Consider the following 13,119-nt stretch of genomic DNA (forward strand, 5'->3'; position numbering starts at 1 on the left):
GTAAAAGGAAAGAAATCTTTCACGTATAGTCAGTGGGCATACTTGAAGACTGGCTATAAATCAAATCATCTAAAAGAACAATTCGTTCAGGCCAGCCTCAACACCCTACACAGTAGGTTAATGGACTGACACCTATCAGAAAACAACTACTCCCCTGGCTAATACCACGAAGGGCGTTGGATTATATCCGACAGGTGTCAGTGCAGGATTCTTCACTGAAGTTATTCCTGCATATGCTGTTGGCGATACAACTGCCGCAATAGATTTTCAATTATTGGAACACACTTGCAGACCGGTTTCGGGCTGTTTGGCCACTCGTCAGTGCAAGGTAGTGTATATCATCAACATAAAGTCGATGATTTCCGATAATTGAAAATCGAATTCCGTCAGAGTATCATTCCTCGAACTAAGCTGAAGACTACAACAAACAACAGGTTTGTCGTCGCTCCATCTGCCTGTGAACGAGGTAACCAACTGCATATCCAAATTTGCCCAATTCCTCGTAAAAGGAAAGAAATCTTTCACGTATAGTTAATTTTTTTCTGGATATTGGGTATGTGTTTCTCGGAAAACGTGAGGGTTGAAGTCACTCCAATAACGGCAATTTTTTCTGTGAACATTGCTGTTTGAAAATAATGTACATTTGTACAAAATTAAATATTGTGGAGATAGGTACGATGCCTTGCAATGGTTTTCGTCATGATTTCGCAGAATTCTGTTCTTCGATCAGGGTCATCTTCAGTTAATTGCTGTACCATTTTAATTTTGTATGGATGATTCCTATTCCTCTTCAAAAGTCTCGACACAGTAGAAGGAGACACCTCACACACATTCGCGACGGAATAACTACCATCTCCCCAATTATTTGAACCTACTGTTCTTCCGGAATGGACGGATGACCTGGAAGCTTTTTGTTATGTACACTATCGGTAGTTGTGTATTTGGATACAAGTTGCCTCAAATACTTTCTAGAGATAAGACGATTCGGTAAACGTTCATTGAAAATCCTTTCGGTCTCGTGAAAGCTACGCATCGCACCGTAAATAAAACTCGCTTCGATTTTTTCTCCCCATGGACGAGATTGTTGACGTGGTACCTTTTTACTAGTGAAACCGAAAACTAAATGAGAATATTCTAACTGAACAATGATGTTCATTGTCGTACTGACATTTTTTGTTGTTTTTATAAACAAAAAATAACTAAACGAACCTCATCGGGTGGTTGGAATTGCCATATGGCAGATAAAAAAATATTTCTAGAAATCTCGAAATTAATGTGTTTATCTTCAGGCAAATATTAAATATTCCGTCATTTTGTAGTAGGTAAAGCTTTCGACTTCATATTCTAGGGTTGTTAAGTACTCGTCAGGAGCTTCAAAATGATATGTAACAAGACTCCCCTTTCCATTTAATTTTTTTTCCAGATGGCGCCCAGTCGCCATTTCGAAAGTTTCATCTGTCAATTTCACTTCAAAATGAAGTATTCATGCATTTATTTCAATATCCCACATTTCAATTTTTTGAGTTGACCTGTTCAAAAAATAAAAAGGGGGGCATTAAAGAAATGCACTGTATATGCAATCCAAAATAAGATGAAAATTCAATGAACGAAAAGTGTATGATAAAGGATTCAATCGACACTAGTTTATTTGGAATTTGATCAACAAATTCAACAAAATAAACTAAATTCAGTACACTCAGGTCGTATTCATTAGAAATTTAACTGTAGTGAACTTTTAGCTCGTTATATTATTTCTTCTACATTTGTTACATTTGTGACATTATACTTCTGAATTCTAGTCGAATTATTTTTCTAAGAATCCATGAGAGGTGAATTTTTTTGGGCAGAATTTAAGTGCCGCTTTATACTATCATCAATTTTTTTATATTTTCAAGTATTCATTCTGTACGTTATTTAAGACAAAACAAAGTTTTTTCATTCTAACGACACATTTTGCTAATTCATCTTCAATCAAAATAGTAACCAATTGGAAGAATCTGAAATTTTGACTCACCAGGTAATTCCAAAAAGTTTGACGTCCGTCTCTGTCTTCCACGTGGAGTGTTCTGAAAATTCAATGGACCGATATCTTCATTTGACACGTTGGACATATTGGAAGCGAGCGAATCTCTCGAACCCCTTCTCGATGCCAAATATGCTAGGCCACCTTTAACAGAACCCTTCCGCCGAGGAGAACTAGGTCTGCTCAGCGAGGTGGTCATAGTATTCGCGATGTCATCAGTCATGTCGGTGAGATCCGATGTCGATTTTCTGCAGCGACATCTATTGAACAATTCATCACCGTTAAATAATATGCAAAAGTTTGATGAGTAGAAGATTATTCAACAAATGAATTAGAAAAGTTATGCTTAATAAGTTCCCAAGGGTTGATTTGAGATAACTGAACCAAAATCAAATCTGAAGATGGGACTGAATGATTGTTCGGAAATTATATACGATTATACTAGAAACTGATGGAAAATTTTCTAGAAACCGGAAAAGATTATTCCATCCCGAAATCACCATTTATGAGATTCACAAAAATCAATTCACGAATATCAACCCTTAGAGAGGCTGATAAATTGGTTAAGGTTTTCGTGGCAGAGATTTTCAGTGTAACTATCTTCATTCGGATTTGAAGACCATCATAGTTTGGAACTGCATCCTAACGTTTCGCCAGCACGAGTGGCTGGCTTCTTCAGAGATTTATTCATCTTGATGATTCACCAGTCATAGGTAATTTGATGAGCTGTCGCGAATGAAAGGAAGCGTTATCAAGAACTTTTACACTATTCGTATCCAAATTTGGGTTCAATGTGTTTTCAAACCATCCTTCGAAAATATTAGCGTCCATGTTCTTACAATAGTCAACATTGCAGTCCTCAATGATTAGTCGCGATTCTTTGTTTGCAGGCAAGTTAGGCGTACACATTCTAGAACCATCAGTCCACCCTTTCCTAACTGTGTCGTGAGTGTCATACCAAGTTTTTTCCAAATAGAAAATTTGCCGTTATTCTTGTCTGTATTCAGTTATTTTTTCTAAGTATTTGTTACGTATCCTTCTGCTTTCCATAACTGCTTGACGTTTGTTTATTATTTCAAATCCAAATCCTAGTTTATTTATCCAATTCTGAAGAGGTTTTTACGTACAATTGAGAAAGGAATTTCGGTGAAATCTGATGATGCTTGTTGTAGTTTGTTTTCCTCGAAACCAATATAGATTGAAACATACTCTCTGTGTTTCAATATTCAAATGCATCCGAATCTTATTCACTGGTATCTCTTTTGTGCATTGTTCACCATCGCTATTGGAATCACTACACTGGAAAAAATCTGCGTTGTTATCACACTCGTTATTACTATCAGTACTAGTCCAAGGACGCCACATTCTAAACATATAACAAAAATTTTTAAGTAATTATAACTGCACCAATATCGTATTTTATCACTCAAATCGCGATCAGTTCTTGAACTGAACACGACGGCGATAACCAAGGCCGCAATTCCTCGATTTCTACCGTAATATGGCTTCACATTCAATTTTATGACTTTTCGGCCAATCATAAAACTCAGTAAAAATTATCCAATACGAACCGCCAAGTCTACAGTCCATGTGGACTAGTTTGGTGCCGGTTCATTTCTATGTATTGGTTTTTTTGACCTTTGCTGACAAATTTCTGAATGGATCTTTAAATAATTGATTATTGCATTCGATTTGTGCTCGGTTTGAAAAATATGAAAACTTCTTTAGCCGTGGATGAAACTTAGATACATTTCTACGATTCAAAAATATAGTAGTAAGCGATGGAATGGAAACAATAACTGAGAATCACTAGTCGGAATTAATGACGGGAAGATATTATAGAGAGTGATTCAGTTTTCGAATTACTCAAACATTTCCCTAATTTACCAAACATAACTGCTTCTATTATGTCTTTCCTCAACGGAGAGGTAATCAAAGTTGTACAGGCCTGATTTGCAGAGCAAGATGATTTTTTGATGATACACGTTCGATGTCATAAATATATCAGATTAGGAGAACAGTTAGTTGAATAATATATTATTTTCACTTTCGAATTTTGTTTGCTTATTCAATGTGATACGCTCAAGATGAAGACACCCCTTATTTTTGAGTCAATTTCGAAAGCACAGATTTGATTTTTGGTACAGGCGTAGACCTTCATGGGCAGCACTTATCGCAATGCTTAGCATGAGTGACAGCTTCTAACCCAGCCTAGTGCGTTCCCGCGAAAAGGGCGAATTCTCGATATTTTGTTTCGCGTTAGAGATGCCGAGATGAAAAAAACTGCTTATAAATCGATTTTGACCCTAAATACCAAAATTCAATGAAAAATTCGAATTTAGATTTTTTTTTATAATTTTCATTTAACTCTAATTTTCAATTGATGGTTCTAAATAACGACTCACGAAAATAATAAATTCGTAATTTGTAGAAATAATCAAATGACAATTAATGGAGAGAATTCAACAGGAAATAGAATGAACACTGATATATTTTTTTTGGAAAGAAAGTTTTTGGCTTTCTACTAGTCCATCTTGATACAAAAAAATGCAGGAATCTTTTAAGACAGGAAGGAAGCGATCAAGTTTGAAAGAAGTAACTCTATACAAAGATGTGTAAATCATGCAAAGAAGTAACTTTCAGACACAAACTGTAAGAAAAAAATTCTCCTGAAACAGCTTATTTCATTGAATTACACGAAAGAAAAATCATTTCGAAACAAGTACTTTCCTATGAACACTGAATTATACAAAAAAAACTTTTCTCTACTCAGTTTGTATTCCAAACATTCGTTATGGAATTGAATCAGATATCATTCACAGGATTGCTACACAATATACTGAATTTCACTTACATGTAACACTGTCATCCTCACTGCTAGACTTGTTTGCCGTAAGACTTGCTTTAGGGTTCTTCAGTACCAATCAGGATGGCGTGTTGGCTGTTCATCTTCCACTGCCGGAACCACTGTGCATGCTGTTTTTGGCGAGTGCATTGGCTTAGGATGTGGGGGTTGAGCAAGCCGGCCATCGGATGCCTGCATTCACGTAGCCCCGCTCTATACGGGAATGGCAGAATCACTTGTGGTTCTGTTTTTCCTAACTGAATGGCATCCCAACGATGGCTTTCGAGATACCGGACGCTCTCTAGTCGTAGCATAGCCTTGTCACGGCATTGCGGGGCTCTGCCGTGATTGACCTTTTTTCCTTAGCTACTCGTGGGACTTTTATGGACAAAATAAACTTAAAAATTCTTTCTGACGCTGAGTCTACAGAGGTATTGGATGTCGAGCTTATAACTCCAACTAACCTCTCTGTAAATTTAGATCGGGAGCGAGAGCTTCTCAAATCTCCAACTCCTGATCCAATAACTGAACCTAAAAAAAAGGTTTGGTGATGCAGCCAGGAAACGACTGAGTCGCCTCCTCAAGAGCGGGGTACCTTATGAAACCGCCTTGCACCAAATTCTTGAGCGGCGTACGCAGAATCTATCTTAGGTGAAGGAACAAACCCTCCCATGAGCAGATTAGTAAACGTTTGCGCTCAAGTGGTAATTCACCAAAACCAGATGCGAAAAAGTCCTGTACCGGTAAATCTAACGCATCATCAGGTGAAGCTGACGTGCAAAAACCCTCATATGGAAAGGTTTTCGCGGGTATCAAGGTGGGAATCTTTCACCTTGACTATCCGACTACCTCATCATCGATGAAACAGCAGAGCATATACTGTGGGCCTGCCCCGCTGGGGACCGAATCAGGTTTTTAGAGTTCGGCAGAGCCATACTCTTACCATCTGACCTGAAAGACCACTCACCATACAAACTAATCGGCTTCGTTAAGAAGCTGGGTTTATTTGGTTGAGTGTGAATAGGTGTGAGCCACAATAAACCTTTGCGGGATGTGGTGGAGGGTCGAACAGACCCGCTCACTTTGGACCTTACATAAGCAATCTGGATAATATCACAAGAAAAAACCACACAATTCAATCAGTGTTCCATCTAAGTGAAATTTTTACCTTTTATTCAGTATATTGTGTAGAAATCCTGTGAATAATATCTGATTCAAATCCATAACAAATGTTTGGAATACAAACTGAGTAAAGCAAAGTGTTTTTGTATATTTCAGTGTTTATATAAAAGTATTTGTTTAGAAAGAATTTTTGTTTCATGTAATTCAATGTTTATATAAAAGTAGCTGTTTCAGGAGGGCTTTTTCTTCCAGTTTGAGTCTGAAAGTTTCTTCTTTTCATGATCCAAACATCTACGTATAAAGTTTCTTCTTTGAAAACTGATTTCTTCCTTCATTCCTTTGGAAGATTTCCACAATTTTTTGGATCAAGACGGAGTTGTACAAACCCAACAACTTTTTTTACCAAAAAATTAGTCACTCCTAAAAATATAACCCTTTCAATATAACGACTAATACACTAATATTGGAAGTCAGTTTCAAATAGTGTCTCTCTCAACTGGTCTGCCATCAACTCTGATACATTTTTCAATTTTTTTAAAATTATTTTTGGCCATTATATCAAGTTCTGGAATACATGAATATTAGTGGAGTTTTTCCCACCACCAAACCGTTATTTTAACACCTCGACACGTGTTTCGATCACCAAGTGATCATCTTCAAGAGGAAGATCCAAACAGTTTTGATTCTAGGCCTGTACCAAAAATCAAATCTCTGCTTTCAAAAATGTAGATTGAGAATTATTCATTACATCCTTGTTCGTGCTTTCGGAGACTCACAATAGATGTTTCAACTCATGATTTTCAAAATTAGTTATATATGTACTAAATCAGTACAAACAAATTCTCACCTACTGAAATTCATGATAAAAACAAATAGAATGAAAAAAATTTTCCAAACAAATTATAGAGAATCAGTAAAAATTGTTTTCTTAAAATGAGTATTTACCGTTGTAAAGGTCTCTCTGTTCCATCGGATTCAATAATTGATCTACTAGATTCATTAATTGATCTAGTCGAGCCGTATATATCATCATATCCAGGATTTGTCCTGATGTTGCACCTGGGCTTCCTCTTTTCCTTGAATGAGGAATGTCTTGAACTTATGCTCGCCGATGACGGTCTGTAACTGGAAGTTGTTTGGGAGTCCGAGTCTAACGAGTGGCAGATCTTATATTCTATGTCCTGATAAGCTCCGGTAGGGTGCTTTGTCGTGGAAGAGTACTCCAAGCTAGACTTGGTGGAGTTGATAGAGTCGCTCTTAGAGGACTGATAGAGCTGGCGACTAGTCACTCTACTAGATTTTTTCGGTGGAGAAGCAAGGTTGAAATTGAACGGATCACAGTCACTAGAACCTGAAAGTGAAAATTTCGGATTCTTGAACTGTTCGCTATATCTGAAATAATCTGAGTTATTGATTCATCGTGAGAATACATCAAGTGATGCTCAAAAATACAAAATATACAAATTATTAACTCAACTTCTCAATATGTATTCTAAAAGTTCAAGTGTTGTCTGTTATATTATTTTTTATCGTAACCACATGACGTAAATACAGTTATATTATCAATTCTGAGAAGTGAAAATTGATATCTATATGAAATCATATTCCATGTATTGCTAGAGTGTCATAACTCAGTCCCCAAGGTGATTTTCCATTTGCTTTCACGCTCGGGTGAAAAATGGCTTCATGCATTTTCACTGCATTCTGTTCCAAGGTGAAAATATCAATACCAATTGAAAGGCTCGATTTCCCTTGACACATATTCAATTTGTATGTGCATCTGAAGAGAAACGAAGTATAGTGTCAAAGGTGTTATTGAACAATTCAATATTTTAAAGTATTATGTACTTCACAAGAAAACATATTATTCTCAGGAACAAACATTTTCAATTCATTTCACATGAGTTTCTATAGTTTCAACCAGTTCAATCCAGTTGAAGCGAACCACCATGAATAAGTCATTTGATATAATAATAATAATAATATTTATTCACACCAAGAAAATTACAGAGTATAATTTAACAAATACAGCATTATTGTGAATAAAAAAGAATATACCATGAAAGCAGTAGTTGCTGCTTATTTGTGGGCGTATATACCATGAGTATATACAACCAATTTATTCGAGAATACTATACTAAAATTACTAGCAATAAAATCAAGTATTCAATTATTGTGAGAGCAAAGTAAGTATTATTATCAACGCAGACTACCACTAAATATATTTACACAATATGAATATCTAAAATTACTTTCAATTTTCAATTATTGACCTATATAATGACGGGGTGATTGTTTTATAAATAGTTTTAATTTTTTTTTGAACCTGAATGCTGACGTTTCGTTTTGCAATGCTTCGGGAAGGAGATTAAATACTTTCAAAAAAAAAGTCAGTTCTGAAATCACTAGACAGTATACAGAACACAGCCATCCGCCTAGCTACTGGAGCCTTCTGTACCAGCCCAAGCCCAAGCCTACTGTGTTTATCTGGAGAACCATCACTACATACCAGAAGAAAGTTCTTGAGCCTATCTTACGCTACAGAGATATCTTCAAATAAAAATAATCCAGTCCACAGCTACTGCTTCTCAGATCGCTTCACATCCACTTATAGGAGAATGAGAAACCTTGATCCAGCCTTCTATGAAAGGATAAACAAATATCAAGCTGAATATAACATCAGCATACCAGCATGCTATCCCCATCACATTCTGTCGCCTCTACCATGGACAATAAATATCCCGAAAATAAATACATCCTTGCAGCAATACAACAAATTCGATACTAACCCTACAATAATAAAGCAACACCTATACCAGATCCTCGACACAATGCCATCATATTCGCGTGTATATACTGATGGATCCAAAACTCCTGAAGGAACAGCTGCAGCATTTTCAACAAACCAATACAACGCCACCTACAAACTCCCCTCGACATTCAGTGTTTTCAATGCAGAGCTCTACGCTGTATGGAAAGCCTTGGAATTTGCAAAAAGTGAAAAATTACCAAACTCCCTTATCCTTACTGACTCTCTTAGCTCCATAATGAGCCTTTCCCAAATCTATCCTCATAATGCAATCCTTCGAATGATAAAAATAGAACTCCAACAACTCCAAATGGGTGAACAGAACATTATCTTTCTATGGGTTCCATCACATATCGGCATTAAGGGAAATGAAAAAAGTGACCTACTTGCAAGAAATTCAACAAAGAGTGAAGCACCCCCATGTACGAACATAATTGTCCTATTTCAAAAAAATTGTGGGGAACATTCTGATAAATAGTTGGCAACAAAAATGGAACACCAATGGGTCAAAGCTGAAGGAAATAAAGTCGTCAGTAAAACAATGGAAATACATACCAATGCCTAGGAAACATCATGTCATCCTCACAAGACTTCGTATAGGACACACAAGGCTTACCCATGGTCATATCATAGACAAAACTGAAGAACCACACTGTGATATTTGAAGACAAAAATCACTGTTAAACACATTCTCCAAGAATGTCCATTGTATTACCAACAAAGAGAGGAGAATAACATCTCAGAGAATATCGCGCAAATCTTAGGAGAATACAGTCGAAAATGTGATAAACTTTTTAAAACAAACTAATCTCTTAAACAAAATTTAGTACCGTTACACAGTATCAATGTATTCACTAACAATATGAATGTCTTTAATAACTGTAATAGTTGATGAGACAATAAATAAAGCTAATTAAAAAAAAAGGTGTATCAGTTTTAAGGATTTTATAAAAAAACAACGTGAATGTAGTAAACGACCATTAGACATATTTAACCAGCCCATCTCCTTAAGCTTGTGTGAAATCCTATCTCTTCTTTGGAGATTATAAATTAAACGTAGACAAGAATTTCGTACCTTTTGTGCAACCTACCTTCTAACAGTTCCCCTTTAATAATATAGTTAGGGAGCTAACTTATTTTGTTACTCAACAATTATTTCTGATTATATAACTCGATCAAGTGTTGTTGAAGTTTTAATGAAAACTAAGTTTTATCAAGACATGTTAATTTTTCATCACCTAAAATGTTATCATCGTAAGAAAGTTTCACTGTGGGTACGCCACTGCATTGAAAAATAATATGCTTTCAGAAATAACCGTTTAGAAGGTGAGGCAGACGTTTTCATAGAAAAAAAAATGTCGCCATGTGTTTTGGTATACGCGAATCTGTGTTCAAGCCTTGGTATATTGATGTATTTGATTCACTTCACTTATCAATTTGAAAACTTTCGAAAATAGTTTATACTATGAAAGAGGGAATATCTATTGTAGCTGCGTATTTTGAAAATGGAAGTTGTGCTAGAGCTACTGCTCGAATTTTAAATGAAATTCATCCAAAAAAAACCAGATCATATCAGTACGTGATTCAATTGATGAATAAATTCATGGAGTCCGAATCAGTGCTGAATAAAAAATAAGAACGAGAGAAGCCAATAAGAAACGAAAGGATCACTGTTGCAGTTGTGCGACATGCAATGATGGACAGCATTCAATCTTTAAGACAAATTGAAACTATTTCTGGAGTTTCTAAAAGCAGCATACATCGAATTCTGAAAATTCCGAAAATTAACTCAATTAAAGCTGAACATTTCAGACCATTAAATATACTACCAACTCTTGAAAAAGTGTTAGAAATGTCTGTATATAACCAATTAATTCAGTACTTTAATACCAATAAATTGTTTGTAGGCAACCAATCAGGTTTTAGAGCTAGACACTCATGTGAAACGGCTCTACAATTTTTAATAACTGAATGGAAAAATACAATTGATAGAAATCAGTACATTGTTGCGACATTTCTCGACCTTAAAAGGGCATTTGAAACAATTGACCGAAATATTCTACTTGAAAAATTAAAATATCATGGGATATCAGGGATTGTTTTCGATTGGATTCAAAGTTACTTATTCAACAGAAGACAAAAAACTAAATTTGAAAAAGAATTGTCAGATGAACTTATAATTGAGAGTGGCATGCCCCAGGGTAGTGTGTTAGGTCCATTGCTTTTTATTATTTACCTAAATGATATTAATCACATATCTGGATCACACTGTATAAATCTTTTTGCAGATGATACATTGGTTTATTGTATACATGAAAATTTGGATCAGGCAATTGTTGAAATGAATAGGTCTTTAAATAGCATTGAAACATATTAATTTATTAATAAACTGAAACTGAATGTCAATAAAACAAAAAGTATGATTTTTACATCATCTTATAAGTATGATCAAATTGTTTGGGCAAATGCTGTTATAAAAATTAATAATGTTAGCATTGAAATTGTGACTGAAATAAAATATTTGGGTTTTATAATTGATAAAAATTCAAAACTAAATAGTCATGCTGATTTTATTTGTAAAAAAATATCTAAACATTTTTTTTCTCTCTCGTATATGTAAAAAAGTGTCTATGTATGCTAGGTTGACTATTTTTAAAAGCCTAATACAACCTCATTTTGATTATTGTACAACATTACTTTTTCTACTTGGTAAAAATAAAATAGCGCAATTGCAAAAGCTTCAAAATCGGGGCATGCGATTAATATTGGGATGTAGCCATTACTCAGCAATTAAATCGATGTTACAGTGTCTAAACTGGTTTTCAGTTGAAGAACGTATATTATATATGACTATGATCTTTATATTTAAGCTGCATAAAGGATTGCTACCCAATTACTTTCAAAAATTCTTATTGAGAAATAATGAAGTTCATAATTACAATACGAGAAGAAATAACAATTTTTACATTAATAAAACTAACACTAAATTTGGAATGAATAGTATATTTCATAAAGGCTTAAACGAATTTAATAAACTACCACAATTTGTAAAAGAATCTAATTCAATAAACCAATTTAAGTCATCATTTAAGAAGTATATTAGTGACAGCTTATTATGATATTTGTAATTTTTTTTATTTTTTTAATGTGAACTAACCTAATAATCTATACATATGTATGTATATTTGGTTTTCCTTGAAAGGTACTTTAAAATGTTACTATATTTACGTAGTTAATGTCGTGAGATATTTATGAATTTGTAATTTTTCTTTTTTTGTATATTAGGCTTGCCTACTTAATAAATGAATACAAAAGAAGCAAAATTCCATCCTGATAAAATGCAGAATGTACAAGAATTAAATGAAGATGATCCTGACAGACTCATAGAGTTTTGTGAAATCATGAGTTAATTATTCATTGGTGACAATGATCAACTCTACAATGTATTCTTCTCTGACGAATCTTCTTTTTATTTAAATGGACATGTGAACAGACACAACTGCAGATACTGGAGTGATGTAAATCCTCATTGGTACAGGGAAACTCATTCACAAACTCCCCAGAAATTGAATGTTTGGGCTGGTATTCTGGGAGACCATATTGTAGGTCCATATTCACTGATGGTAACCTCAACGACAAACGTATCTTGAACTTCTTGTTACAACTGTGAACCCCAGAATCACTCAGTTACTTGAAAGTCAGCTCACCTTTCAAGGAAATGGAGCTCGTCCACATTTTGTTGCGTATTTACGTCAATTTTTGAATGACAATTTCACAGGGAGATGGATTGGAAGGCGAGGATCAATAGAATGGCCGGCTAGATCTCCTGATTTATCATCAAATATCTTGATAAAACTCAGTTTTCATTAAAACTTCAACAACACTTAATCGATCCTCAATTTCAGTACACCGATGTATTTGGGGTTGAATTCCTTCAAAATGATGTACTAATCACAAGTACAGTCGTCCCATTGAAAATTCTGAAGTAGGGTTTGCTGGGGATGAGAGGTTTGACAACACAATGATGATGTTTTTGGTGACAGTGTTCCCCCTTGAAATACAAATTGATGAGTCCGAACGATTTTCAATTTTTTTCACGAGTTCGCCGATTAGGGGGGTAACAAGTTTTAGCTGGGACACACTGTATATCAGGAAAGGACTAATATACTATTTAATAATGCAAAATCAGATATAAATCATCTTTTGGCGAAAAATATGTATGGTTGAGTTACATCCAAAATATAGAACACTGAGTATGTTTATAAATTTTCACTCATATCTTCACGAGTACAACTTTTCGTATTCCAATTTCTCTGAATC

The 13,119-nt window shown here is 34.9% G+C and overlaps 1 protein-coding gene across 2 annotated transcripts in view; it reads right to left on the reverse strand.

The window, feature by feature from the left end:
* LOC111511679 (uncharacterized) overlaps positions 1 to 13,119 on the reverse strand; it is a 295,428-nt gene that overhangs the window by 227,588 nt on the left and 54,721 nt on the right. For both annotated transcript variants that reach the window (XM_074171265.1, XM_074171266.1), the window contains exons 4-5: positions 6,936 to 7,341; positions 2,015 to 2,283 (exon numbers count right to left, since the gene is read on the reverse strand). In XM_074171265.1, the coding sequence (XP_074027366.1) occupies positions 2,015 to 2,283; positions 6,936 to 7,341 (675 nt within the window). The remainder of the gene's footprint in view (positions 1 to 2,014; positions 2,284 to 6,935; positions 7,342 to 13,119) is intronic.

The sequence above is a fragment of the Leptinotarsa decemlineata genome, unplaced genomic scaffold (assembly GCF_025532065.1).
Source record: "Leptinotarsa decemlineata unplaced genomic scaffold, Ldec_3_MD MMD2_tig00000010_RagTag_RagTag, whole genome shotgun sequence".
NCBI classification, from domain to species: domain Eukaryota; kingdom Metazoa; phylum Arthropoda; class Insecta; order Coleoptera; family Chrysomelidae; genus Leptinotarsa; species Leptinotarsa decemlineata.